The sequence below is a fragment of the Aspergillus fijiensis genome, assembly GCF_003184825.1.
Source record: "Aspergillus fijiensis CBS 313.89 unplaced genomic scaffold BO72scaffold_62, whole genome shotgun sequence".
NCBI classification, from domain to species: Eukaryota; Fungi; Ascomycota; class Eurotiomycetes; order Eurotiales; family Aspergillaceae; genus Aspergillus; species Aspergillus fijiensis.
In genome coordinates, this window is record NW_024469038.1 from 1 (window position 1) to 27734 (window position 27734).

General features: G+C 53.1%; 11 protein-coding genes and 1 non-coding gene across 12 annotated transcripts; 9 read left to right on the forward strand and 3 right to left on the reverse strand.

Annotated features, from left to right (window-relative positions):
• Positions 1-1783: 1783 nt before the first annotated feature.
• On the forward strand, positions 1784-2735 carry BO72DRAFT_246628 (uncharacterized protein). The gene has a single exon (XM_040939980.1). It carries the CDS (start codon positions 1910-1912, stop codon positions 2492-2494), a length of 585 nt encoding a protein of 194 aa, XP_040797225.1. The 5' UTR covers positions 1784-1909; the 3' UTR covers positions 2495-2735.
• Positions 2736-2960: 225 nt separating this feature from the next.
• Positions 2961-5403, forward strand: BO72DRAFT_531179 (Zn(II)2Cys6 transcription factor). The gene is made up of 2 exons (XM_040950341.1): positions 2961-3530; positions 3590-5403. Exons 1-2 carry the CDS (start codon positions 3143-3145, stop codon positions 5266-5268), a joined length of 2067 nt encoding a protein of 688 aa, XP_040797226.1. The 5' UTR covers positions 2961-3142; the 3' UTR covers positions 5269-5403.
• Positions 5404-5694: 291 nt separating this feature from the next.
• Positions 5695-7736, forward strand: BO72DRAFT_387508 (Zn(II)2Cys6 transcription factor domain-containing protein; the record flags this gene model as incomplete). Its single annotated transcript, XM_040941677.1, has 5 exons — positions 5695-5762; positions 5820-5821; positions 5892-6421; positions 6479-6670; positions 6741-7736. 5 exons carry the CDS (start codon positions 5695-5697, stop codon positions 7734-7736), a joined length of 1788 nt encoding a protein of 595 aa, XP_040797227.1.
• Positions 7737-8014: 278 nt separating this feature from the next.
• On the forward strand, positions 8015-8086 carry BO72DRAFT_t247. Its single transcript has one exon. It is a non-coding gene; the product is annotated as a tRNA-Arg (tRNA).
• Positions 8087-9010: 924 nt separating this feature from the next.
• Positions 9011-10916, forward strand: BO72DRAFT_500180 (cytochrome P450; the record flags this gene model as incomplete). Its single annotated transcript, XM_040948883.1, has 7 exons — positions 9011-9203; positions 9254-9383; positions 9439-9630; positions 9693-9844; positions 9898-10145; positions 10198-10469; positions 10520-10916. The coding sequence occupies 7 exons, from the start codon at positions 9011-9013 to the stop codon at positions 10914-10916; spliced, it is 1584 nt and encodes a 527-aa protein (XP_040797228.1).
• A 1653-nt stretch (positions 10917-12569) lies between these two features.
• Positions 12570-13980, reverse strand: BO72DRAFT_437822 (uncharacterized protein). The gene is made up of 3 exons (XM_040943362.1): positions 13068-13980; positions 12948-13005; positions 12570-12889 (listed from the first exon to the last, which is right to left on the reverse strand). The coding sequence occupies exons 1-3, from the start codon at positions 13495-13497 to the stop codon at positions 12868-12870; spliced, it is 510 nt and encodes a 169-aa protein (XP_040797229.1). The 5' UTR covers positions 13498-13980; the 3' UTR covers positions 12570-12867.
• Positions 13981-14173: 193 nt separating this feature from the next.
• BO72DRAFT_451904 (U4/U6-U5 snRNP complex subunit SNU23) lies at positions 14174-15233 on the forward strand. The gene has a single exon (XM_040945604.1). The coding sequence runs from the start codon at positions 14332-14334 to the stop codon at positions 14986-14988; it is 657 nt and encodes a 218-aa protein (XP_040797230.1). The 5' UTR covers positions 14174-14331; the 3' UTR covers positions 14989-15233.
• A 126-nt stretch (positions 15234-15359) lies between these two features.
• Positions 15360-18060, reverse strand: BO72DRAFT_387612 (uncharacterized protein; the record flags this gene model as incomplete). Its single annotated transcript, XM_040941685.1, has 4 exons — positions 15360-17331; positions 17387-17496; positions 17573-17869; positions 17926-18060. 4 exons carry the CDS (start codon positions 18058-18060, stop codon positions 15360-15362), a joined length of 2514 nt encoding a protein of 837 aa, XP_040797231.1.
• Positions 18061-18367: 307 nt separating this feature from the next.
• On the forward strand, positions 18368-20506 carry BO72DRAFT_437830 (phosphatidate cytidylyltransferase). The gene is made up of 2 exons (XM_040943363.1): positions 18368-18665; positions 18732-20506. The coding sequence occupies exons 1-2, from the start codon at positions 18654-18656 to the stop codon at positions 20256-20258; spliced, it is 1539 nt and encodes a 512-aa protein (XP_040797232.1). The 5' UTR covers positions 18368-18653; the 3' UTR covers positions 20259-20506.
• A 378-nt stretch (positions 20507-20884) lies between these two features.
• On the forward strand, positions 20885-23033 carry BO72DRAFT_471768 (histidinol-phosphate transaminase; the record flags this gene model as incomplete). The annotated part of the gene is made up of 4 exons (XM_040947104.1): positions 20885-20970; positions 21034-21189; positions 21290-22272; positions 23014-23033. 4 exons carry the CDS (start codon positions 20885-20887, stop codon positions 23031-23033), a joined length of 1245 nt encoding a protein of 414 aa, XP_040797233.1.
• A 1353-nt stretch (positions 23034-24386) lies between these two features.
• On the forward strand, positions 24387-26147 carry BO72DRAFT_500187 (putative integral membrane protein Pth11-like; the record flags this gene model as incomplete). Its single annotated transcript, XM_040948884.1, has 2 exons — positions 24387-24745; positions 24815-26147. The coding sequence occupies 2 exons, from the start codon at positions 24387-24389 to the stop codon at positions 26145-26147; spliced, it is 1692 nt and encodes a 563-aa protein (XP_040797234.1).
• Positions 26148-26346: 199 nt separating this feature from the next.
• BO72DRAFT_531189 (DNA-directed RNA polymerase core subunit RPB5) lies at positions 26347-27706 on the reverse strand. Its single transcript, XM_040950342.1, has 3 exons — positions 27453-27706; positions 27294-27376; positions 26347-27231 (listed from the first exon to the last, which is right to left on the reverse strand). Exons 1-3 carry the CDS (start codon positions 27549-27551, stop codon positions 26706-26708), a joined length of 708 nt encoding a protein of 235 aa, XP_040797235.1. The 5' UTR covers positions 27552-27706; the 3' UTR covers positions 26347-26705.
• Between the last annotated feature and the right edge of the window lie 28 nt (positions 27707-27734).

Consider the following 27734-nt stretch of genomic DNA (forward strand, 5'->3'; position numbering starts at 1 on the left):
CCTTTCAGACCTCCTCGACGCCCACCAAGTCAGACCGACCGAAGTCAAGACGTCACGACAAGGTAAAGATCATCACCACTCCCTGGACCAAAAGCAAGACCAATCGCCCGAAACAAGCCCGTCCGAAGACAAGTCGTAACAGAGCGCGGCGACAAGCAAGGTCGAGTCGGAAGTAAAAAACGGCTTCACTTTAGGACAACGAGGACATAGAAGTCATCAGCAAGGGTGAGGATTCTGTGGCTCTTTAGAAGAGCTCAGAGGTGGGACGTCTACTCTAAAGTGATTCTTTGAACTGTGGGCAGAGAAGATGGTTAGTGAGACTGTTTGTGGCACGATTGTTGCTTGGGAAATTCTGTGGGAAGAATCCTCAAGGTAGGGGGAGGGATCACTCACGTAGAGTCGCTTGATTTTCGAAATAAGCGGGGGTTGAGGAGGCTTTTATATGGGGGTCGTGGGCGGTGCGGCCGCGCTAGCCACAAGCGAGGTCAGGTGGGTTTGTTGTGTTTGCTTCGAGTAATTTTTGGTTCGGCCAATGGGGCGCTAGGAAAATTTGCGCGAGCCCGCTGCTTCTGGCTTCAATCGCTTTCGCTTGTGTACCTGGATTTTCTCGCCGGTGAATCGTGGGTTTCTTTTTCGTTAGGTAATGGGATGTGGCCTGTGGTTGTTGCCTGGCTCTGTAAGGCACAAATCTGTGCCTGAGGCAGCTGTTCCGAGGCACTCTGCAGGTTTCTCCGCACTGCAGTGCAGATTGTTGATGGCCCGCCTAATCGATTTGGTGCAAGTCCTCGGCCCTGCAACGAGTTGGATCTACATTCGAAGCTTATGTCACATCTGGAAGTCTCCTAAGTGGCCTTGAGTCTCCTTGACCTCGGTGCAAATCAATGCCGTCATCGGCGCAAGGCCACTCTGCTCTATCTCCCGCTTGATGTTTCGAAAGCTGCCAGTGATGTTCTAGGAAGTGGGCACGGATTGTCCTTCCGTCGCCTGGGAGATTAAGGCCGGCTCTTAGAGTCGGTATTGACATATTGACCATGATTCATCTTTCAGGTACTGGATCATGACGGAGCACCTCAGTCATTGAACCCTGTGCGCACGGATGGGGGCTCGGCCACTTCGGCAACTGATGTATCGATTCTGAGCCATCAACCCAGCACAATATTGTCAACATCAGACACGGGCTGACAATCCTTGGTTTCGTGTGCCAGTCGGAGCGGTGCAGATTACATCAGGGCTGAATGTCGGCCTGGCTGAATCTCGGCCTTTGTTAGAGAATTTCCCAACTTTCAGCGATCTCCCGTGGAAGCGTCGGGGAACCCTGAGAGAAGTAAAGAACCAACTGTGCCTCGGTTCATGCAAAGTATGATCTCACCTGAAACGATTCAGTGCAGCGGCCAAATCAACTGTCCAGACATAGTAGTTTCTCTGGGATATTCCCGTCATCTTCAATTTTTGGTCGAAACGTCGATCAGCCGCTTCCACCTCGCCAGTTTCACCGCATGGCGTCGAAGAACGGGTCCGGGCTACCCTTGGTGGCTGTTTGTTCCGATCAGGATCGACTCATTCTTGGGTTCTTGTGGAGCAGAGTTCGGACTGATCCGCGATGCTTGGACTTGCACCAGGCATCATGCTTGGTTGTGCTGGGACAATGCAGGTTGAAACAAACCCTCAAACAACAAGAAAAATTCAATCGGGCTTCGGATCCCACGCAAATGTGTGTAGCATGATGGAAGACACTCTACATTGTATGACCTCGGGGTAGGCCTATGGCCGTGGAAGACATATAAGAACCCTCTCTGCTGACCTTCAGGATATCATCAACAAGCATCCAATCCAGTTCAATTGTCTGAACAGTCTCTAGCAAACCAATTCTTCTACAAGTCTTTTCCCAGCTCCACCTCCCAAACCCGAAATGAAGCTCATCAGTGCCTCGTCTGTCGTGGTGGCCGCCACCGTCATCTCGGCCGCCAACGCCGCTGCTTTTCCCTCTCTGCCCAGCATTCCGGAAAGCTGCTTGGAGATCCCCAAGGTCCTGGGCAACAAGCCTTTGCAGCTCCTGCAGTACTTCCACAAGGAAGTGTGTGAGCAGAACTGCACCGCCACCATCAACCAGCACAACGCCTACGTCCAGAACCAAGTCCTCCCGCAGCTCATCCAGGACATGGATCAGAAGCTGGGTATCTCTGCCACTGAGCAGGCGCAATTCAAGCAGCTCCACACCCAGGCCGTTGCCGCCGTCGAGAAGAGCTGCTCTGCCAAAGGCAACAAGCCCCTCTGCAACGATATCCAGGGGCTGGTCGATTATGGCTTCTGTGCCTTCCAGGCCACTGAGCCTATCTTCAAGAGCCACCTCAGTCAGTTGCAGTCGGGCTCTCTCAACATCACCGAGGCCAAATGCGACAAGATCAAGGAGCTTGACTCGGACGCCACCGTCTGGCAGAAGACCCTTCCGAGTTACATTGACACCTTCGCTAAGGAGTGTGCGAGTGAGAAATAGAAGAAGTGCGCGAGTATGCTCTAATCAGGCGAGATAGCCTAGATGGCTTGAGCCGATGTCGAAGCACCATCCACGACGATTGGAAGCAGCGTTGCTGCGTCGCAGGACGAGGAAGAACCGTTGCAGTCTTGTTTGTTGTTTGTTTGATTCTACCAGCTTGATTTGAGATCCCGCAAACTGTCACTCTCTTGAGAATGTATCTGGTATATGAGATTTAGTAATTTATGAATTTATCTGTTGACCAGGTTGACTTGTTCCATGTTGGGTTTAATTTTTCTTTTTTTCTTTTTTTTAACTTAGTAGAAGTAGATACGTACCATAAAGCAACGATAGCATGCTTATCGGGCTTATCGCAGTGTGGGGTCAGCCATTGCCGTTACCCGAAGTCCTGGCCATTCAACAAGCGGTGGGTGGAGATGGGCTCCTTGGTCTAGATACAACCACTCAAACAACTTCCTGGGGAAGTGTCAACCATCGCTCACAACAATCCCAAACCCTCATGCCAAACCACCACGGTGAGATGCATGGTGGTAGCTACTTGCAAGCAGTTACTCAAGTGAAGCCTGAACCAGATGTCAGAGCAGGTTCCTCCGAAACAGCTCCGAACGAGTCTCTGAACCCACACCTTATTCCTCCTTATCACATGTGATGCCGCGACCGAAGGTACACCCTGAGAATCGACTACGGGCCTATGAGGCTTGCCTAGCATGTCGGGCGACTAAGAAGCGATGCAGTGGCACATTTCCATGTGCAAAGTGCATCCGGCTTGGTCGCGCCGATACCTGTGTTCCGGCTCGTCGTGCCAGTGCTCGGCGGCCAAATGGGAACAATCATAACGCATATCCTTCGGGCTCGATCTCTGCCAATCGAAACTCTACTTCTCTGAACCTAGCATCTTCCGAAAGTCAAATCAATGGCCTCCCACCTTCTTCGTCTTCCGGGCCAGCTGTGTCTACTCTAGGACCAGGGCCTCTGTCTCCGGAAACGCCGCACAGGACCCACCCTCGCATGCTGCGTAACCTTCGGGGTGAACGAGGTAAGCATTGCCTGACTGCACTTTGACAGGGTCCAGCCCCTCATGAAGTTTTCTTCTAGTGTATATCGGAAAGGCTGCGTCCTTGTCTTTCCTGCAACTCGTTCGAGATACCGTTACGCAATGCATTGGACCATCGCAGTTCTCCCACAATATGAAAAGCGAAGACATGCTAGAGACCGAGTCGCCAGATGATATTCCCCTGGAGCTGGACGATGAGTTTGACGTACGTCAGCAGCAATACTATGTTCAAGCCTACAGTGCAGCAACGAGCGGCTTCATGCAGGTTCTGTCAGAAGAGGAAGTGATGCAGCTCCTGGAAGCACCAATTGGCTCAAGCGCTGACACTAATGGCAATCGAGATCAAAAAAAATCAGCTCTGCTGAATATCGTTATCGCTATTGGAGCGCAAGCGTCGAAGCATCATCCGTTAGCAGAGAGGGCTGGAAAGTTCTTCTTCGCTTGTGCTCAGCGCAGCGCATTTGCAGGGATGCTCGAGAATCCAAGCCTGGATCTAGTGCGTCTTTTTCTTCTGATGTCATACTACATGCTCGGCGCGTGTCGCAGGAACGCCGCATTCATGTACCTCGGGGTAGCTGTTCGCGCAGCAGTGGCACTAGGACTACAGCTTACCGACCTCGGGGAGACCGTCTCAACCAAGGAACAAGATATCAGAGCACGGGTATGGATGAGTCTCTGCGTACTGGATCTACTAGTGAGTTCTATTCTCGGCAGAGCAGCTGCGACAACCTCATTACGTTCGGACTCAGAAGACACGTCTTTCTCAACGTCACACACCGATAGCCAGGCAGAAAGGAGCCTGGTGGCTTCTTTCAAGTTGTCAAAGATCTTGGATGATATCATCACTGGGCTTTACGGAAAACAGGCAGCCTCGGTCGAGGCGGCTGATGCCCTCTTAACGAAGCTGAAGGACTGGAGTGATGAGCTACCCGAGTCATTACTGGCGCCCCCCGGTACCGACTATGAACAGCCTGCGGCTCATCAGCATATTATCGGGAACTTACATGTTGCGTGCACTTATCACTTCGCTGTTATCATAGTGACACGTCCCTTCTTGATATCAGCTCTGGGTTTTCGGCTTGCACAGTTGAATCGCAGTCCCATGGGCGACGAGAATGATGAACACAATGAGGAATTGGCATATTCCAAACTTGCAACGGCATGCGTCGACTCAGCATTGTATATGATCCAGACATGCTCAGAGGTCTTCCAATCTCGTCTCTTTCTGGGAAACATGTGCATCCTCAAGGCTTTTATCTTTGCAGCTGGACTGGTGCTGGGTTTCTCCATGTTTTCACAGAAAGAAGCAGGCGCTTTGCATGAGGAAACTTACGATGACGCTCTCGACATCCTGCGCATGCTTTCTGAGCGATCTGCTCAGGCTGCTCACTACCTTGAGATTCTCAGTCTGCTCAAGAACGCCGTCTATGATCAGCGTCAACGACTCGCGCAAAATGCCCAACAAACCAGAAGTCGATACGTCAGCAAGCTTTTCAGTCTCAATGATCGCAGCCTTTCAACACAAAGCCAAACTGAGACCGTCGCCTCTGTCAGCGAGGAGGTCTCCGATCCTTCGCAACTCGGGCTATATGAGCCGTGGCCAAGTGTGGATGATTATTCTGCCGTGGATCCTGCCGAGTACAGTGCTGCGCTCACGGGATGGGGTGGGATGGAATTGCCACTGTGGGATAGTTTCCCATTCAATGGACCAGCTGTGTGATGACAGGGAGAGGTCTAGATACGAGGGACAGACGTACGACAAACTGCTGCTGGCGGAGTAACAATTTCTGTATGAATTATGTAGCTGTAGGATGCTGTTCCGCAGATATGTCTTGAAATATTGACATTGTCAAGTTGATCGTGGAGCTTTTAGACATTTTTGAAATTAATGCTGCTATTATATCCATACCTAGTACTTACCTGTATGTATGGTGTTGCCACGGCTCAAAGGGGACTAGTGCTTCCTGGAGATAGGCTTCCCGGTCGCTGTTGACGGATCTTACTTTCTCTTTGCTTCCTCGACCAATCCATTCATCGACACATTTCCACGTATCCACGTATCACATGTTTATGGGTATCAAGTTGATTTGACCCTTGTTTTTTGAAAGACAATCACCTTTCCCATTCAGTCCCATGGCCTCTCGCGATGGCAACTCCGCAGGTGCGACAGATAGTATATAGGACACGGACCAAGTCGGGATGTTTGACATGCAAGTAAGCTACACGCACCACCGCTCGACGGCAGACAGCTCAGCTAACATAATCTTGTAGGAGTGAGTTTGTCTGCCAGACCACAATATCAAAGTCCTGGGTCAGCTTGTTGATTCTTCTCCCTTCACACAGAGCGACGCATCAAATGCGACGAGACCAGACCGAGCTGCTTGAGATGCACTTCCACTGGTCGCAGGTGTGACGGCTACCATACAACCTCCCTGTCCCCGATGGTTCTTTCTCTTCCGCGGCCTTCTCTCTCTCCCGCAACCTTAACGTATGCGAGAAGCGAGCGCGAAATCCGATCTTTCCAGTTCTTCTGCGAGAAGACTGTATTCTCTTTGGCGGGCTACTGCGGATCGGAACTCTGGAGCCGGTCAGTGTTGCAGGTCAGTCAGCACGAGAAACCTATTTGGCATGCGCTGGTCGCCCTGGGTGCGTTGCATGAGAATTTCGAGAATGACCGGCAGATTCCTGGCTTCTGGTTCAGTCGTGAGGGGCACGATACATTTGCAGTAAGGGAGTACGTAGCGGCGATCAGAGCTCTCTTAGGTCCCTCGGATTCGGCCAGCAGCCCATCCCTCCATATGGGTGGTAGCCACGACAGGAGGCTCACCGTGGATGTTTGTTTGATTTCCTGCGTTCTTTTCATTTGCTATGAGGTATGTTTTCGGTGGGCTGGTTGTGGCTTGGGTATCGGTGGTTGACCAGCAGCGAAGATCATGTCCAGCCATTACATCGCCGCGGTCAATCATATTCGCAATGGGGTGAAGATACTCGGGCAGGTCACCTATGATCCAAGGACCGGGACATATCATCATCCGTTTCTGAAGCCGTCTACCGTGCCGAGCCTTGAGATTGAGAACTTGCGGATGCTCCTCGTTAGACTGCATGGACAGGCCTTCACCTTGGTAGGTCACACTTGTTTTCCGTGATTGCACATACTCTCGAGTTTTGACTGGAAGTTGATCTTATGATTAGACACGAAACGAGGAGGATAATCCGTCTTCAACCTCAGCGCAGTTGACTGGAAACGGATCTGTCGTCATCCCACAGTGCTTTTCCTCCCTTGCAGAGGCCCGCGATGTATATGAGCATCACGACGGCATGTTTAGGCGCGAATATCATCTCATGGTCAATGCTATGGCGAGATTTGGAACAGTTGATGAGCCTGAAATCTTGGTGCGGCGCTATACGGAGATACTGCAGAAGTGGTCCAGTGCCTTGGACTGCTTCGAGCAAGTTCGTGGTCCTTCCTTGACTGTGAAGGAACAAGCAGGCTTGAAGATATTGCAGATCCACCGTCTCAGGCACAATCTGTTACTAGAGCAGTATATGTCTGGCTCGTCGGAGTCGACCGTCTGGGATAGATACAATGCGATCTTCAAGGAGATCACTGCTTTGGCTGCCTCCGTCGTGGAACTTTCGAGCAGTGTTGGTTCACCAGCTATATTACCAGCCCGGTCAGTTGGCTCTTTACGGGACTTACGAGACTTGAGGGACCGGCCGCGACTGAGTCCTAGCTTCTCACTCGACTTGGGCATTATTAGTCCCCTCTACGATGTCGCTACTCTCTGTCGCGATCCGGTGATCCGCCGTGAGGCCGTGGGTGTTTTGCGATCGGCATCCCGCCAGGAAGGCGTCTTTAATAGTCATGTATGTGCAGTTGTTGCTGAGAAGGTCATTTCTCTGGAGGAGAAGGTCGCGCTTGGGGGGGGCTTGGATTATGGTCGCGATTCTGCCACCGTTGTGGAGCTTATTTCAGAGACCGGCGTCGGTCGGCACGGGCTTATCTCCCGGTGTTCGGAAGTGCCTGGATCTGCGCGACTAACATATGCATATCCAGAATTTGATACTGCTGGGAGGCGGGTCTTCTTGACAATCGGTCAAGGTATCGGGGTGCATGCCAATATTCCGTTACGGGCTATGACGGCGATACTAGACACCGAAGGTCGTTGGTCCGGTGAAGATATATAGATTCAAGATTACGCGGGAGTTTGAAGGGGGTCGATACTGTGGGCAGGTGGTAGACAATTTTCCATCGGAACCACGAAACCTATTTCAGATATGGAAACACCCTTTAGAATAGCTTGTAATCACTATATAGACATCCATCATCTTCCCTTTTTGCCGGAGACATCTCCTGGACTCAGTTTTGAAAGAGGTTGACCCATAAGATATGAGGAGCTTCCACATACACGCTACATTTGCTTTAAGACAATAGTAAATCAGCTGCATCAGAGTTACAACGGCAAGGCCTGCTGGCCCAATGGTAAGGCGCTTGACTACGAATCAAGAGATTGCAGGTTTGAGCCCTGCGTAGGTCATTTTTTTGCACCCCATCATTAGGCTCTCTCCTTCCGTATCTGAACATCTTCCCCTCACTCCCCTCTCACACCTCCATCATCAACCACTCTTCGAAATCCCAAACCACCAGCACCCATACACCAACCTCCTCCCCGAAACTCAAGATATACATCATTTCACTTTCAGCCCGCCCTCGTGTGACAGATGCGCATTTCCAAACACTTCATCCCGAATGGTCTGTTAGCGCTTCCGTCTACACCTCACCCTGCAGCTCTTCAGCTTGGATCCTTGTCACCAAGCCCGCCTCGGTTTAATAATGACACGCCCATGGAGTTTCCGCTGAGCATCGATCAGTATTTGTCAAATCATCGCCTCTCAATTTGATGGTCACCCACCAGACCCGTCCAACGACCACCCATCCCCTCATCTCCGCTGCCTGCTCAGCACGAGAGGCAAGATGAAGCGAGAACGCTGCCACTGTCTCACATGCGAAGCTAGCAAGCAACCGTAGCCTAGGATCTTGCATACCACTAAGGGACATTCAATATCCAAACCGTGGGATAGCCAAAGGTTCCAGTGCTCAGCTCGTACTTTTCCACCCACCCCGCCGTAAACCGGCGCCCACCCATCTCGCTAGCTGACAGACCCTCCACCAATGCCACCCCTGTCACTCATGGTTCCCGTGCAGCCGGTGCTTTGCGCCGCTGTGTGACTATTTCCTAGTTGGGGCCACCCTCCGCATATCTCGACAGCGCGCAGCTACAATGCTCCTCAAACCTCACGAAACCCCACTACTGAGGATTTGTCATGACGACCGATGATGCTAAAGGTTCCGACAGGACCTTCACCCCTCGAGTTATAAGAGCAGCAGCTAGCCCCCCTTCCTCCGATGGATTCGCAAGACCCTGCACAGGCCTGGTTGAAATCTCATCCAGTACGGCACCATGCTTCACATATTGGAAATTCTCGCCACGCTCGTTGGCGCGTACCTGGTCAAAGTCATTCTGACTCGCAGGAAACTGCCTGCGCCGCTCCCTCCGGGGCCTAGACAAAAACCCCTCATCGGGAATCTCCTAGATCTTCCTCCCACTGGTGGACAAGATTGGGTGCATTGGTTCAAGTTCAAGGAGCTATACGGTGAGCAGCCTCAAGATGACGTCGTGAGAAACGACTAACAATCTGCGCAGGTCCTATCAGCTCAGTTCAAGTTCTTGGCGAGACATTCATTATCATCAATGATGCGCAGATCGCAGTGGATCTGCTGGAAAAGCGCTCAGCCATACACTCCAGCCGGCCACAGGGACAATTCAACCATTTGTAAGCCTACAACCTACAATGCAATACAAGAGAAAAAGGCTAACAGACGATGCAGATCCGGCTACAACGAAGTGACCAGCGCAATGGCGTACACAGACACCCTGCGTATCCATAGAAAGCTGTTTCACAAGCAGATTGGGTCTGTGAACTCTGTTGCTCGCTACAATAACTTCCAGGAGGCCGAAGTCGGGCGGTTCATGCTGCGATCGCTCGAAGCACCACAAGACTTGATTCCTCATATCCGAAAGTAGGTCGAGCCTGGAATTTTCTGCACGTTAGGGAGTGCGAGAGATGGATTGACAAAATTAGACTGGCTGGAGGTGTGATCCTGAAAGTCGCGTATGGATACAACATAGAACGAGACGGAGAGGACCCGCTCGTCGAGATCGCAAATGATAGCGTGGAGAAGTTTGTCCGATCCATCACACCTGGCATGTGGCTAGTTGACTTCATCCCGGCTCGTACGTACTTTCGCATCTTCCAATGGCGCGACTTCTGACATGGCATGTAATAGTGAGACACATACCTTCCTGGTTCCCCGGGGGTGGATTTCAGCAGGCAGTGAAAGAATTTCGCGTGGCTGCGGACAATCTCAGTACCAAGCCATATGCATTTGTTCTCGACCAGATGTCACGCAACGCTCACGCGCCGTCTTTCCTATCCGGGCTGTTTGAGAAGAACGGTATCCCCGAGCCTGGGAGCGAGCAGGAGACGACTTTCAAATGGACGGCAGCGACATTATATGGAGGAGGAGCTGACACGGTAAGGACTCATCGAATTTTAGCGAAAAGGGGCAATAACTGAAGTTCGATAGACTGTATCCACACTGACAAGCTTCTTTCTCGCACTGGCCTTGTTTCCAGAAGTACAAAGGAAGGCACAAGAGGAGATAGATCGGGTAGTGGGCACATCTCGTCTTCCCGGGTTTGCTGATCGCGAGAATCTCCCATACATCGAAGCTGTTGTTAAAGAAGCCTTCCGATGGCACCCAGTTGTGCCAATGGGGGTTGTGCATCAGTCAATGGAGGAGGATACATGGGGTGGATATCATATTCCCAAAGGGTCTCAGATCTTGTCTAACATCTGGTGAGTTGTCGTTCGGCCTTCTTGATCATTCTTGATTCTGATAAACGCAGGGCTTTCTTGCACGACCCAGCCACATATCCCGAGCCAGGCAATTTTAAGCCTGAGCGCTTTCTCGCGAGTGCTAACCACACTCCGGAGCGTAATCCGCATTTCCTAGCTTTTGGATTTGGCCGACGCGTGTGTCCTGGCCGGACTATTGCAGATGCAACCGCTTATTTGACAATAGCGCAGTCTCTGGCGGTGTTCAATTTCAGCAAGCCCATCAAAGGCGGTAATGAGGTTGACTTGAAGCCGCAATTTCTGCCTGGGGTGATCAGCCATCCGGCGCCGTACGAGATCAGCATCAAGCCCAGAAGCGAGCAGCATGAGGCGCTCATCCGGGCGGTGGAGGTGAATTATCCGTGGGAGAAGAGTCATGCAGAGGAGTTGCATCGCGTAGTCTCATAGTAGGGAGGGATGAAGTGATGCATGGATATGTAAAGGGAGTCTCGCGTCATTATCACCATACGACGTTACCAACAACGTCACTTTGACTAAAGTCTAAGAGTCCTGTGACTCAAATTGGATAGGGACATATCTTTTTTGGTTGATTTACACACGTCTGCTTTGCGCAACCTCTCTCTTTGTTTATAGTCTGTAGACCAAGTTTGATAAAAGGACGTACTAGTATTAGGGGAACTTCTGTATCTCCAAACTCATCCCACCCCCCGAAAAAGGAAAGAACCCATCATTCCAACTCCAAACCATCACCAGAAAAATACGACACCCTACCTTGCAAACTTTACCCAAGATCCCAAAAGGCAGCCTACAAGGGATGTCCATGTCATCTCTATTCTCAAGCCGCTTCCCCGCTTTCCTCAGACCTCCCGATGGACTGAATCATCTCAGCTATCCTCCCATCGACCCTTTCGATCCTCCTCCGGGCAGTATGAGCCAAGAAGCTCCCACTAGCACCATCACCGCCCCAACATCCTCTTCCATCACCAGCAACCTCATCTCCCCCGCAACAGCAACCGCAACCGCCCGATCCGATGATCCTGAATATGGCCCCTACCACCCCAAACTCCCCATCCTCGAGCCCCCGCTCACCGACCCCTGGAAAGACATCTCGCTCCCTCCCTCGCTGGCCCCGGAAAACATCATGACGAGAATGTATGGTGCCTTGGGTGCGGAGTGGCTACCGCAGCAGCATCCGCTAGCGCAGACGCAAACGCAGACGCAAACGCAGACGCAAACGCAGACGCAGACGCAAACGCAGTACCTCACGCGGGAGGTGCAGATCCAGAGTCAACAGCATCAGCCGCAGCAGCAGCAGCAGTACTGGTATGAGCCGCCGCGCGCGCATTCGTTGGTGCAGTCATGGCCTCCGGAGGGCTTGGATCAACCGCAGCAGCAGCAGCACTATTGCCAACAGCAGCACGAGCAGCAGCCGCAGCCGCAGCGGGAGGTAGATGGTCACGGTCACGGTCACGGTTACGGCCACAGCCACGGGCACCACCACTACCGTCATCATCATCATCATCATCATCACCAGCATGAGCATGAGTGTGAGCGTGCTATACATACGCCTTACGATTATCTGCAGGCTGTTGGGTTTGGGTTTGAGACTGGGAATGGGTCGGGGTCGGCGGTTGGGTCTGCGGCGGGAACGAGGCCGGCGTCGGCGGCGGCGGGGGGTGGTGGTGGTGGTGGTGGGGGTGGTAGTGGGGATTCTGGGCGTGGGGGACGGTATTGTCTTCGGTGTTGTGGGATGGTTTGAGGCTTATGGGACTGTGGGTTATGATGCGGTGTGGGGGTTGGGTTTCCTTGAGTTGCGGTTGGGAGTAGAGGATGGGTTTGAGGTTTGGCGGAGAGGGTGCTGGGGCTGGGGCTGGGGCTGGGCTGTGGTATGGGGTCTGCCTGGATAGTGGGGAGTGCTTGAGCTTAGCGTGGGGATGGAGTTGTTAGATGTTGCCTTTCTGAGGGCTTTTGTGAGGAGTTTTACTGGGTGTTGTTGGGAGGGGTGGTTTGTTTTATGGGAACTGTTCGGGGTGTCTGTGATACGGTCTTCTGAAGGTGCTAGGTGCTAGGTGCTAGGAATGGAAATGATAAACGTGGTTTCTGCAGAGAGAATCAAATTCGTGGATTGGTTGTATAGTATCAGGCCATGCTGTTGGTGCTAAATACAAGATGTTGAGACTGGAGTGTAGGTAAGATTATAGTCCATCGGCCAGCGAGGATAGTCCGCATTTACGAGGTGTTTATCTTGCTAACGGCAAGGAAGGTATTAAGTTTTGGAAGTCTTTGTGAGATAGTAGTTGCAGCCAGCTGCTCGTGAGGAAGACGAAGCGTCCAAACCGCTGCGATAGCGGGCAGAGAATCAGGTCAAGGCGAACGAAGTAGAGCCGTAGGTCGAATGTCAACTCGCGAGGAGAAGCAGCCTAGCCAAGCCCGTCAGTCCCGTTTACAAGCTGCAAGAATAGATCGGAGCCCACATACCTTCCACACAGATGCCACAGCAAGTTTAGAACCAGGAAGACCAACCCAGTCACAAACACTAGTTACAAGCGAGTGTTAGTCCCTGTAACCGCTCTCCTCTCCGAGATCTGCGAGACTTACCTTCATACCCCCAAGACCGCGCTCTCTGCAACCGTCCCCGCTTCTTCAGCCATGTCGGAACCAGATCCTTCTGACAGGTCTCCCCGTCGATAACGAAGCACCCCCCGTGGGACCGCAGGCACTCGAGGTGCCGGCGCCTGCGCTCCATGATCCGGCGCACCCGCGCATTGCAGAACGACTCGTCCGTGCGGAACGAGCACTTCTCCATCGGACACTCCAGCTTGCGCTCGAAGCGCTCCACCAGCCAGTCGACCTTAAGGTGGACACCTGTGTAGACCAGCGGGTAGAAGTGGCGGCAGCTGTGCTTCAGGGCCAGCGCGTCCGGGTACGGGAGGTAGGTTGCGATGTGGAGGTGGAGCTCGGTGGGGAGGTCCATGAGGGTGTATGATTTATCGGGCTGGGGGTCTGGGCTGTGCGATTCTGTGGCCATGATGGATTGCTTTTCCTGGTGGATGTTGGCACAGAGTATGATGCTGGGATTCTGAAGAGTACACAATCGCTATTTGCTCAGGTGGGTAGTTGATGGGTTGTGGAATGGTAGTTGCGTGTCACGTTTGTGGGATCAAGCCGTGCTGCTGCCATGTACGAATGCCAATTATCTCTTATGGGTGGCTTGTGGTCATGTTTGCTGCCTGGACGTGGGAACACGAAGAAATGACCTGTACGGTGTCGCTGATACGAGCGAAGGGTAGGCAACAGGGGTAAACGGGACGGAGTAGGATGTCTCGACTATTTTGAGCAACGGGGGACACGAAAGGTGTCTTGAGCGGCTTCTTAGGCACGGAAGAGCAAGTACGTTAACAAACGAGCGATCTTGAAGTCTTGCTTAGCTCCCCAACATGGCACGTTAGTGAGTAGACATGAAGGTGGTTAAATGTTAAACGCAAGCAAGCATCAGGCTACTATCTCGCGCGCTCCCCGCGCCTCCTATCGATAGCGAAGGTGGAGAGGCTAATCGATAAGTGAGGCTAAGCTTGAGTCCTGAGCAGTGAGGCAACAACAAACAAACAGACCAAACACACCAAACAAGCTTCGCCCCCCACTTAAGACCTCTTGTCCACCGCCTACCACTCTCGAAATGCTATGGGTAACTTATCCATTTGCCTCAGCAACTATCTACCTCTTCCGATAGTTAAATACAACTCACGACTTCTCTCTCCACAAACCCCAGCAACTCAACCCCGCCTCACAAACAACCCACACCACCTACAACCCCTCACTACACGCCTCAACCCCCTCAAAATCACACAGCCTCCAACAGAAAATGAGCAACAAAGACTCCGCCTACGGCGGCGCGCCCGCCTCGGACACAGCCTTCCGCAAGACCTGGGACCGGGACGAGTACGCGAAGAAGGCGGCGGCGGAGGAGACGCGGCGCAAGGAGGAGGCCAAGGCGCGGTACGAGGCGAAGCTGCTGGGCAAGAAATGGCACGCGCCGGTGGACTACAGCACGCTGGAGGCGACGACGTCGCGCACGCAGCGGCTGGACGTGGCCTCGATGGTCGGCAAGACGACGATGGTGGCGGCGGGGGCGGCGGTCGGGAAGCGCGGCCGCGGCGCGGGCTTCTACTGCGCCGACTGCGACCTCACCTTCAAGGATAACCTGCAGCTCGTCGAGCATCTGAACAGCAAGCAGCATCTGCTGGCTACGGGCCAGAGCGGGGAGGTCGCCGTCGCGACGGTGGAGGATGTGCGGCTGCGGCTGCGCATGCTGGCGCATCGGAGGCGGGAGCGCGAGGAGGAGGAGCGGCGCGCCTGGCAGCTGGATCTCGGGGAGCGGTTGAAGGAGCGCGAGGAGCTGGACGCCAAGGAGCGCGAGGAGAAGCGGAGGAAGCGGAATGAGAAGCGGCGCAAGGGGGGCGAGAATGGCGTCAAACAGGAGGAGGAGAGCTGGGAGGGTCGATTGGGGATCATTGCATAAACGGAGGGGGAAAAGCACACAAGGGCGGGGAGGATGTCTGGTTCCTTGTTGGCCTTGTTGGCAAGGATAGGAGGATAGATTCGGCGGTTCATGCTGCTTAAAAGCTCAAGTATACCCACGGCGTTTCGGTTCTCAGGTTCTTACGGCTCTGGATCTTTCTATGAAATTGATTTCCTTTATCCAGGCGCATGTATAAAATCATTGACAATATCCATATCAGAAAAACAACTCAAGCATAATCATGTACCGACCGCATTCCTATTTGCCCATATTGCTGAGAGATTATCCCAGAAGCAGAAAGAAAATAAAACCGATTATCCAATGCCCTTCGCCCGACCCAAAGACTCCTAACCGATGATACCCATGAGCCCTCAATCCATACACTCGATACCTTCCAATACGCGCATCGCCCGAGCGCCTTCCTTCTCGAATTGGCTAACCAAGCGCTCGCATTCGCGTTTGAGTCTCTCTTCGCCATTCTTTGCATTCCACCTGATCCATTGTTCAACAGTCATCCTCTTCTCCTGGCTACTCAATTCGCCCTTGTTGCTGTTCAGGATATCGGAGAAATCGATGTTCTCCTTGTCGCTCGTGCCCGCCAGAATGATAGAATCGATATCCACTGGGGTCCAGGGGTGCGTACTGTTGAGAGACCCGGTGTTTGCAGCCCGCTTAGACGGCGATGGCGTACTGGCTGCAAATGGGATCCAAGCTGACTGCTGTTTGGAAGGGGAAGGGACAAGCAGTCGAGACGTGGGGGCTTTCAGCGTCGGCTTCAAGGAGGGAGGCTGATTTTCCGCATCGGACGATTGCGGCGATAGCGAAGGAGTGGTCTTGGACGGCGAGGGCAATGGCGAGACCGTTTCTTGCTCTTGTTCGTCTTCATCGTCTGAATCGGCATTTCCTGAGATCGAGCGACCACCTGAGTTCCGAGACTCGACAAGTGATGTCGCATACTGCTTCTCTTTAGGAATGTCGCTGTATCTCTCAACAGTCTTTGGAGGTACTCGGGATGATCTGCGTCTAGCGGTTTGCTGCACAGGTGTCTGCACCTGTGGTTCTTGCTCGCTCGGCCCCAACAGCGTCTGGCCATCCATGTCAAGAACCGTCTCTTCAATCTCGGAGGCAGCACGATCTTCTGGTACAGCATCGGTGGGCTCTTCCGCAGATTTCCTAGACTTCTTCTGTTTTTCGGTGGACTCCTTCCTTTTGAGCTTCCTCTTCCCATTCTTCTCCTCGACCTCTGCTTCGGGTTCCCTGCTTGGCGCCCTAGTCGTGATTTCCACAGACACAAACGACTCGTGCCTTTTTGTTTCAACTTGCTCGCGGCTGGGAGCAGTGGTCTCTGGAAGCTGGTCTTCTACTGATTCGCTCTGAGCCACTTCTTCTAGGGGTTCATTTTTGACAGTAGTCGAGTTTCTCGCGCTTTGTCGCTTGCTTGAACGCCTTGTTTGTCGTGGCTCTTGCACTGGTGGCTGAGGCTCTGGTGACTGGTGTGGCTCTGGTTCGTCAACCGGCTGAGGCTCAACCTCCACGCTGTGCTCTTCTGTGTCATTTAATGGCTCTGGAGCCTGCTCGATTTTCTTTTTGGACTTCGACTTTTTCGATGGCTTCAGTGCCGACTCTTCGCTAGGCTCCTTGACGCTAGCCCTTTCTAGCTCCATATCATTCTCAACCACTGCTTCAGGCTCCGGATCTTGAGGCGCCTCGGGCGAGGCTGGAGCCTTAGTTGTAGATGAATCATCCGTGACATTTCGGCTTTTGGAAGCAGTCTTCTTCTTGCTCGTACCGCGGCTCTTCTTTGGTTTCGCTTCCTGAATTTCCTCCATGGGCACTTCCTCTGTTACTGCCTCGGGCTGTTCCTCGTGTTCCGGTTGCTGGGCACTAACGCGCGTTTTAGTCGCCCGTTTCTTGGATGGAGGTTCGGGTTTCTCGTCGGTCTCTGCATCCAGATTCGTATCATCCTTGGCTATATCCTCGCTTGTCCTCTTCTTGCCTCTGATCCGTTTCGCTTTCGGAGGTTCTGGCTGAGTCTGATATGTACTGTCCACGTCCATCTGGCTGCCTGCCTCGACCTGCTCATCCTTCTTCTTGCTTCTGGACTTGGACTTGGTTGACTTCTTCGACGACTTCGATTTCGTGGTTGATTGCGACATAGTGCTTTGGTCCATTGGGTCGTCAACTTCCGGCATGGGTGCCTCTGAAACAGTGGATTGGGTCGAGAGACGGGCCGCCTTGGAGACGCGACCTTTCTTCGAGCGGGAATTCTTCCCTTTCTTTGTGGTAGGAGGCTGAGCGAAAACGAAGAAAGAGCAGTCTGAGGACCGTCGGTAATGCTCGTCGCTTTTAGGCCAAGGGGTCAGTCACGTTCAAGACAGAAAGAGCGACAGAGACATACAAGGGGTCATCTTTTGGCTCCCAGCCATCGAGCGACAATTTACAGTACGCACAAGTGGCCAGGTCGTTGCTCTCTTCGTTTGGGCAAAAATACCATCCGCCTTCAACCATCTATTCAACATCAATGGTCAGAAATGTTGGTAAAGAGGTTGTGTTACAGTCGCCTTGCTCGGATTATCAATCTCACCTTGTCCGATTGACAAGTCCAGCCGCGCTTTCCATCGTGAGGCCATGCTTCGCCAAAGGTAGCCTGTCTCGCCTGTACAATGCGCTCGCTAGTCGGGTCTTCGATCTCGGCGGGGTTGGAGCTGTGCTGTTGAATGTCCATCATTACAGCCCATCCACAGTCCGGAGCATGTTTCAAATGTTCCGTGATCGGGTTGTCCTCTTCCTCCCATCCATCTAGTGCTCTGCGGCACAGGAAACATATTGTGTTGTCTGGATTCGTTTCGTAGGGGTGGTAGAAAAATCCTGCATGCGCAAGCTATGAGAAGCGCAAGTCAGCGATCGAGTTGCTGCAGGGGAACATTGTTGAAATACCTCCGCCGGTGAAGGCCTACTGTGAGGCCAAGCGATAGGCTCTGCGGGCGTGATTGATGACCTCCGTCCCCCAGGGTACAAGACCCGGTCGAAACTAGCGAGACGAGCGGCAAATGTCTCCATTTCCTGGGCCATGGCTGAGAATAATTATGACATTGAGACTGACCGTCATGCAGTGTTGTAAAAGTGCGACACTCAACAAGCGCCCTCTTGTTTACAGCCTTGTTTGGGTCGGCGGGAACGCGCCGCGGAGAAGCGCAGCCACGTGATTCCGATCCAAACTTGTGGCTGATGCTACCTAGTTGGAATTGTGGCTAGTGACCTCCCGCCGCCGAAGTCGGGCAGTTTCCTCATCCGGAGCCCAAACTGTAGTGCCGCCGTGATTGGAAATGGCCGAGAACATCAGCCGAAGGGAAGCCCGGAGTACGTCAGACAGCAGTCCCTCTCCTCCTTCTTCCCCCCCCGTCCGTCCGTCCGCAATTTGTCGTCGGCTTTCGATTATTGAAGTGTTATTGTTGTTGCCCGCCGTATATACCTTTTCTTTCCAACTTGTCACTTGTCTTCCCCATTTCCTTATATCACCCTCTCACTTAGTTACCTGACCTCATCCTCCATTTCTTCACCCGTCTTCGACCATGGTTTGAGATCTTAACTCTGATGCTCCTTGAATTGTGCGATACTTACAGCCATCGCTGTGCTCTTTCCACCCCTTGCCGGGAATCGCGACAATGCGCGCTACTGTAAGCACGGTCTGATTGACAAGCAACTGAGGAATTCAGCGTGGATGTCTAATCATCCGCCCCTAGACTCTCTTTCTGAACAACGGTTCAGGCTCCTACGTGCGCCTGCGCTCAATCAGCCCGGCAATTCCGGGTTCCCTCCGTCCCTTCTCCAATGATTCCCACCCAAAACTTTCTCCCAGCAGTGTTCCATCGCCCTATAGCCGATGCGCCCCTCGGAGGAGTAATGGGCAATACACAAATACCACTGACAATGGGCTCTTGCTACCTTCGTCGGCTGCCTCGTTCTCTACCTCGTCACAGCGACACGACCCCAGCGACTGGGATATCAACCCAAATCTAGCCATTTCAGACTTTGCTGAGCTGCCGTCCAAAGATTTTGGTGTCAATCAACATATGATCATCAATCAGGAATTCAAGGAAGCTTTGCGACAGATCCTGTGGCAGTTCCGGGCTCCTATTCGATATGCATTTGCCTACGGATCGGGCGTCTTTCAGCAGACAGGAAGCGCTCCTGGCTCCGGCAAGTGCCATCCGTCAGCCCCAGCAGCTATCAAGAACATGCAACAGGGCAATGGCAAGATGATCGATTTCATTTTTGGCGTATCATATTCACAGCATTGGCACTCGTTGAATTTGGCTCAACACCGGGATCACTATTCTGGACTGGGCTCCTTGGGCTCGTATGCAGTGTCGCAGGTGCAAGACCGATTTGGAGCGGGTGTTTACTTCAACCCCTTCGTTACGGTCAATGGCACTTTGATCAAGTACGGTGTGGTCAACATTGACACACTTTGCCGGGATCTGAGCCAGTGGGACACACTATACATCGCTGGCCGCTTACAGAAGCCTGTCAAGATTCTGCGCGACCACCCGAAGGTGCGACTAGCAAACCAAATGAACTTGCTGTCTGCGGTCCGGGTGGCTCTTCTGTTGTTGCCCGCCGAATTCACCGAGTTCCAATTGTACAGCACCATCGCAGGAATTAGCTATATGGGAGACCTTCGCATGTCACTGCCGGCAGAGGATCCTCGCAAGGTCAACAATATTGTTTCTTCGCAAATGGCCAACTTTAGACGGCTCTATGCCCCCCTCATTGAAAACCTCCCCAATGTGACGTTCAATGATCCCCGGTGTACCCAGGAAGACTGGATTGACGACCCGGAGACGAATGTACGACTCACTCAGGATATGGACCCTGTCAAGCGTGGCAACATGGTTCGCCGTCTCCCCGATGCCTTCCGTGAGAAGCTTTATTTCCAGTTCCAGTCACTATATCAGATCCCGCGAGCGGAATTCAACACAATGATGAAGGAGCATAACGACACTGATGAAAACTTGCGCCGGAGACAGGGCGGTCCGTTTGAGCAGCGCATTGCCGCTGATAAAGAGCTTCCGAAGAAAGTGCAGGCTGCAATCAGCAAGACGATCCGTTGGCCAAGTACCGTTCAGTCGATAAAGGGCCTGTTTACTTCCGGGTTCAGCCGGACCATGCATTACCTATGGGAGAAGATAGAAAAGTACCGCAAGTCGGGCAAAAAGAGTGCCTCGTCGGACGCGCCCTCGGCGGACAGTTCCAAGAAAGAAGAGTAAAAAGTGGTTGTCACGAACTGCATCGCACTGTACTCATACCCCTTCATCTTGTTCAAAGCACGGGTAACGTTTTATAGACACATCGGGGATATGGTTGAAGGCATAGTGAGGCGTTGATGAATTTACGTGGTATTTGTCGGGGCATGTGTATTTAGTATATCCTCCAGGGTCCCCAACACCGAAGAACAGGACTACTCAGGATGCTGTATAGAAAAAACAAAGTGCAATAAAACATAAAGTTAGACTATATTTATTGTGTGCGTGCATTGGCACATTCTACATTAGGATTCCATTCCACTGACGCATGTGTCCAGCACTGGTTAGATTAGCAAGTCGATACAGGACAATCAAGGAGAAGCTGAATAGGAAAGACAAGGTACCTACTAAGTGGTCTCAATGAGTCATGGAACATCCGCACGGTCATGAATACTACGTAGCTAGCGAGTATAGTTGAAGGGAAGGAGTCATACATATAAAGGAAGGGTAACTATGCAGCGGTACCTGAAATCCACTTCCGACACCGGTTCCGACGATTGACTCCCCCGCCGCCACTCCCCCTCCCCATCCGTCTTCTCCCTTCCATTCTGCAACGATTTCTGCTTTATCGCAACAACCAATCCAACAAGATGACTTCACGAAACTCCCCTTTCGACCTTCAAAAATGCGCGCGCCCCAACATTCTTAAGCTACAGCCTTATCGCTGCGCCCGAGAGTGTGTTCTGCCCCCTCCCTCCCCCACAAGCAATCCTCGACCGGGACCGGACTAATGAGTCAGTGACTACAAGGACGACGGAACGAACATCTTGCTCGACGCCAACGAGAATGCCTATGGCCCGGGTCTCGCCTTGGACTCTGAAGGTGCCCTGCAGCACTCGACCGGATCTCCCAAGCCCGAAATCGATTTTCTGGGGTTGAACCGCTACCCCGACCCGTAAGTCTCCGCCGGAGTTGATTCCTTCTAAATCACAATTTCCCCCATTACCACGCATCAATTGCAAGGTTCTCGGTCACTGAGAGAACACATGTGATAGTCACCAGATCGAACTGAAGCAGCTCTTCTGCAACCTCCGCAACACTCACCACCACACTCAGAAGACCCTCCGCCCGGAAAGCCTCTTCGTCGGCGTCGGATCCGACGAGGCGATCGATGCGCTCCTGCGCTGCTTCTGCGTACCAGGAAAGGATAAGATCCTGACGTGCCCCCCTACGTATGGCATGTACAGCGTCAGCGCACAGACCAATGATGTCGAGATCGTGCAGGTACCACTGGACGTGAACAACGACTTCCAGCTGCAGCCGGACAAGATCAACGAGGCCCTGTCGGCGGACCCCTCGATCAAGCTGGTGTACATCTGCTCCCCCGGCAACCCCACTGCCAACCTGATCAAGAAGTCGGACATCCAGAAGGTGCTGGAGCACCCGACGTGGAACGGGGTCGTGGTGGTGGACGAGGCGTACATCGACTTCGCGCCGGAGGGCTCGAGTCTGGCCGAATGGGTCAATGACTGGCCCAACCTGGCGGTCATGCAGACGCTGAGCAAGGCCTTCGGCCTGGCGGGCATCCGATTGGGCGTGTGCTTCACGAGCCCCCCGATCGCGACGCTGCTGAACAGCCTCAAGGCACCCTACAACATCTCCAGCCCCACGAGTGCGCTTGCGACCGCGGCGCTCTCCCCGACCCACCAGGCCGTGATGCAGAAGTACCGCGACCTGATTGTCGCTCAGCGCGACCGCCTGGTCCAGGAGCTGCCGCAGATCCCCGGTATCGGGCGCTTCCGCGGCGGGAAGGAGTCCAACTTCCTTCTGGTGGAGATCCTGGACAAGCCGGCCAGCCAAGGTGGCAAGCCCAGCAATGTGATCGCTCAGGCGGCTTATGAAGCCATGGCCGAGAAGCGTGGTGTTGTGGTGCGCTTCCGGGGTAAGGAACTCGGATGTGAGGGCTGTCTCCGAATCACTGTGGGCACGGAAGAGGAAGTCACCCGATTCCTACGGGAGATTCGAACCGTTCTCGGTGGTCTCCACAAGGGGGAGAGCATTGACTCGGTGAGAGAGCAAGTGAGCCGGAACTGATGAAACCGGGGAAAGGGGAGAGGGGGGGGGGGAAGATTCTTGGCGGTATCCTCGGGGAAATCTAGATTCTTTGGGTTGTTGTAATATCGGGCCATTTGCCTGGAGCCTAATCTAACTAACTTAGTCAAAGACAGAAAGACCATGCATAGATAGAAAATGAGATTTCCACGCAGCGCAAGGCAAACCCCGGCTCCTCCTCTACCCTAGCGTAACGTATGCTGTCGGTAGTTTCTTGAACCTTACCCCTGACCAGCTTGCAGACCACGTATACGTATACGAACAGGGGAGATTGGAGATGAACGGTAGGAACCGCGTTTATGCTGTGGCTCAACACTTATCTGTCCCTGGCTCGCAAACAAAACCCATGGCGCATATTATTACTCCGGAGATTATAGAACGAATCACACCGAAGTGCTGTATCTATACTTTTTCTTCCTCGAGTTTCCAGGATAGTAGTTACGGATAGTGCTCATATGATTGATTGCTGGAAGGCACCACCTCGGGTGTCCACGGTATCGAGGCAACCGAACAGGATTCATTTCGAATAAAGGACGCCTGACTCGCGCATGGAGACTTGGCTATCGGGTAATTAGGGGGGGTGGGAAGTCGTGTGCGCTCCGTTTACTTTCCCAAGGAAGGTTTGGATAGTAAAGGTAGGTGAGTGTTTCTTGTATGTAGTCCGTAGTCCGTAAAATGGGAAGGTGATGATGTGATGTGATTGATATCCTCGGGGATCGCCCTTTCCCTCGTGTCGGTAGATCGGCTTATCTCCACTCACTCACTCACTCACTCACCCACCTCGAGGTTGAGTGATACGAGTACAATGACTTTATCGCATGGTTAACACAGGCGGGCAATTGAATTGCTTGCATACGAAACCTAATCTGGTGTACCTTCACCTGCACGTGATTTTATTCTTGTTGAAAGCTCTTTCGAAAGCCCATCTTCTCTCCTTTTGTTTTCCTCCACCAGCTCGAGCTGGAACTGCTGGAAGCTCCAGCTCCAGCTCACATGCAGCAAACGAAGAAAGAAAAGCAAAACAAAAGCAACCCCCCCCCCCTCCCCCCCCGGTGGCAAATGGACCAAATGGGCATATCACAAGCTTGCAACACCATCCGCTGCTGGGCTTCGTATCCGACCAGCCTGTCATATCCCAACCCATTGGCTGACTTAAACGCCATGGTGCAATCCTGGCTCTATCGCTTCTCCCTGGCTGGTCCATTGCCTCGACTCCTTCTGGTCCAAATTTCCCCGACTTCCGTCAAATCCAGCCTTGACCAAGATAAGGCCCAGGCGTCTTTCTTGCCCGTCTTGCCCCCCTAAATTTCCGTCGGCCAGCGTTATCTCCTCACCGGCCAGCGAAGTTTATCGGAACGCCTTGACCCCAACAGTCAGATCCTGGCTCGCCATGAGTCCCACTGAGAATATAACATGGTTCACCAGCCGGGCTGACTATCACGATGGTGACGGCTACCTCTCGTTAAGACACCCCTGCTTGCGCTCGCGCGACGCGGTCGCAACCGGAATCTCGCCTAGAAGATCCCCCAAACAGACTCTCGGTTGACCGCGGACATTGATATAATAACTTCGACGTCACAACGGCGGTGAATCCGGATGAGTTTCACGCTTTCCTTCACTGTTGACAAGTTGACAACCTCTACTCCTCTCTCGTCGCCTGTGAGAAAGTAGTGTCATGTTCAACCTCTTCCGGGATCTTACTCAAAGGGGTATCTCCCGCCATCTTCCTTTCTTAGCAGTTACGCTCATCACACGGTTAACGTCTTCTCCACCCACCGAGACCCTCTGTTGGGAACTCCGACTGGTATTATTCTCCGGGGCTCCTCTTCTTGGCCCCGGCTCCCCCACACGTACCCCAGTTCGAGGGCACGTGCTCATCGATGACATTTCCCCCGATTTGAGACATTCGAATGCGAAGCGAAGTACCATTATAGTATACAATAGTCCACCTCCAAGCGTGCGAAGCACGCCATCACCTACAGATCGAGATCGCCCTCCCATAGCGTCCACTGGCCCCTCTTCGGAGGTGGCTCGGCGGCCATGAGTATACAATGGATGCTGGATTCTCGTGGGCTTTTCGACAGCACGCCCCCAAATCCTCGAACTAAGCTAGACAACAACTCCACCCTTCTTGTTAGCTGGTGGGCGACTGGGTTTTCTCTTGCAATCATCGTCACTCGAGTATGCGGACGCTACGTCCGGACCGAGCGTTTCTTTATGGAAGACAAGGTTATGCTAGCTGGCGTGATTCCGCTACTGATCCGCATGGCCTGCGTGCATGTCATTTTGATATGGGGTACAAATAACACGAAGACTGCCGGACTGTCTACCGAGAACATCGATCATAGGGTTGTTGGCAGCAAGCTGGTATTGGTCGCTCGGATCTTCTATGCTGTCTTGTGAGCGATCAAATGTCTCTGCTGATTTCGTGACTTGACACGTGCGCTAACACAGTCATATGGGAGCAGTATCTGGACGGCAAAATTCACCATATGCGAGTTTTTGAAACGTGTCTCGGGTATGATCTGGCGACGGTCCCTCGATATTTTCCGCAAATCCCTCTACTATTTCTTGGCCTCGACCCTGCTCGCGGTCGTCATTGCTACTCTCGCGGAGTGCACTCCGTTTGACCATTACTGGCAAGTCGTGCCGGATCCAGGGCCGAAGTGCCGTCTTGGATATGCGAACCTGATCGTGATGGGGACCTGCGACGTGATCACAGATCTGCTGCTGGTGGCATTTCCGATCCCGTTTATCATGATGACTCACATGCCCTTGAAGCGCAAAGCCTCTCTTGTTATTTTGTTTGCCCTGTCTCTGATTCTCGTGGCAATCACCCTCTACCGGGTACCGTCCGTCATCTGGCATGATGGAGAGCAACAGTACCGATCGCTTCTGGCATCGCTAGAGATACTGGTCGCCACGGCAGTGTCCAATGCTGTCGTGATCGGCTCCTTCGTGCGGGACAAGGGCGTCAAAAAGAACAAATTCAAAAAGGCCCTGGCATCCGCTTCGGTCAATGAGAATATGGACTATAGCTCCTTTCGCCGCCAAACCATCACCCACCATCAATGGGGCAGCGATTCAGACCTGGCTGCAGGCCTGGGAATCCGTCTGAAGCCGGAACTATGCTCTTCAGACAGGGATTTGCCCCGTCCTGCGCCGGTCGCTGCCCCTTATCACAGCCTCACAGGCCGTCCCGCCGGCCTATTGAACCCGAGCTGGTCTTTCCCTCAGCGACCGGGGGGCATGGACGATGACCACACGTCTACCACAGGCAGTCTCGACATAAAAGTCAGCCCCCACGAATATATAGAGACCAACATCTCTCCTCCACACAGGATGCCCCGAGAGGTTTCATCCCCCACCCAACTCTCTATCTTCGATGTAGGCGGCCTGCTCAACGCGCCTACTCCCACAACCGCGCATCCGTCCCACTACCCCGATCATCAACCGCGCCATTCCAGTGGCAGTAGCAAATCCGCTATTTACGACTTCGGAGCTACCGTCTCTTCCTCCGGCTCGCCGGACTTGAACCCAGATCCTAATGCGGCCTACCATCACCACGCACTCCCATCATCTCCCGTAGCTCCGAATTCTTCTTCCCGCCCTGGCGGCCTTCGCCGTAGCTCTCTTGCGTCGAACCGTCGCAGAGGATCGAGCGTTCACTTCAGCGATTCGCCGGAGTCGCCCGTGCCGTCCTATCGCTCCCAGCCCGAAGTCTCGACCCCGATCCCCGAGGGCGATGATGTCGAGCTCCAGGATGTGGGAGGATTGCTGTCGCGGCGGTATGATCGATGATCAGCGTAATGTGCCTGTATCATTATTCGTTTCGTGTCTTTGATTTGAGCTTAGCGTGTTTCACCGGAACTGGACTGGGATTGGCAGGTTTTGGTTGGGCTAGGGAGTTCGGCATGATTTTATGAGATATACCATATAGTATAGTAATTTTGGTTAGCATTCTATGCATTGATTGCAAAACTCACTTGAAGTCTTATTTCTTGTGTGTGTGCAAAGCTTCTGAATCAATATGTAGGGTAGTGCAAAGGTGATGAAATCAATATGTAGAGTAGTATTCAGGTGAAGCCACCCAACAGCCAGAACATAATCACCAAATCATAGAGCCATGAGTAAGAAAACACATCGAGTTGGTTAGAGAATAACTTTTTCGCCCTTACGCCATGCTGCCCGATGCCTGTAATTAGACAATATTTTTCTTGTTTTCTTTGCCTCCCGCTCTGCCCTTGGACCCAGTACCATGAAGCATCATGATAACTGGCCGGGATATCTCCGTTGAAAATCCCACCACACCCCATCTCCCCTCCGCTCCCATCTTATACAGATAAAAAAAATACCGCACTAGAGTACCCACCGATAACTCGCATAGCGGCCGGCCGTCTCACTCTTCCGAATAATCTTGACGACCTGCCCCTTCCGCAGACCCAGGTACCGCGCGACGGGGTCGGAATGCTGCATGCGGGGCAGCTGGGACTCCTTGAGGCGGTACCGCTCCAGTAGCCGGGCCTTTTCGTCCGGGCTGAGCAGCACATGCTTGGGCACCAGCTCGTGCCGGGTGATGTTGACCAGCAGATCCTGCTCCTGGAAGTGCTCGCAGATGCGGCCGGGGACGCCGCTCAGCAGGCGCACGGCCGAGGGGGAGATGGGCGTCTGCGTGATGAACACCCCGGTGTGGAAGTTGTTCTCGTCCACGAAGTGGTTGAAGGCGCGGACCTGCTTCGTGCCCACTCCCGTCGAGTCCGGGCAGAATTCCACGTAGATCGTGCCGCAGTCGGGTTGCGGGGTCGGGTTGGATTTGCTGGGCAGCGGCGTGTATTTGGTTTGCATGGCTTCCGTGGGGCGGGCGCTGATTTTCATCTTGTTGCGGCTGGTGATTTGGGGGGTTAGTTTTTGGAAGGAAGGGGATTGGAGGGAGGGAGGCTGGCGTACTCGGGATAGCCTAGAGGGTCGGAATATTTTCGTTTGAAGTCCGCGAGCGGGATTTGCACTTCGTCTTCGGTGACTTCGTAGCCCTGTTTCCCGCAAGATGCATATTAGTATGAGAGATTGCGGGAGATCTCCTGAGCTCCAGGGTGCAGAGCTGCGTACCCGATCCAAAAGCATCTCAAAGACTGTTCGCCATGTGCGCCAGAGTCTGGTCATCTCGCGGTCGGCGTCCACGGACCCGGTCGAGTAGTCCTCATCCATGTTGAAGGGTTGGGGAAACACGTCGCGCGTGTAGGTTGCAGGGTAATTGAGGTCAGAGAGAGAGAGAGATTAAATAGACACCGCAACGGCGATATGCAAGTAAAGGTGAAGGTGAAAGAACGCTGGCGGGCAAAAAAGTGGCAGGTCAAAGGCGGATGCGAGAGAGTAAAATGAAGGCCGGTT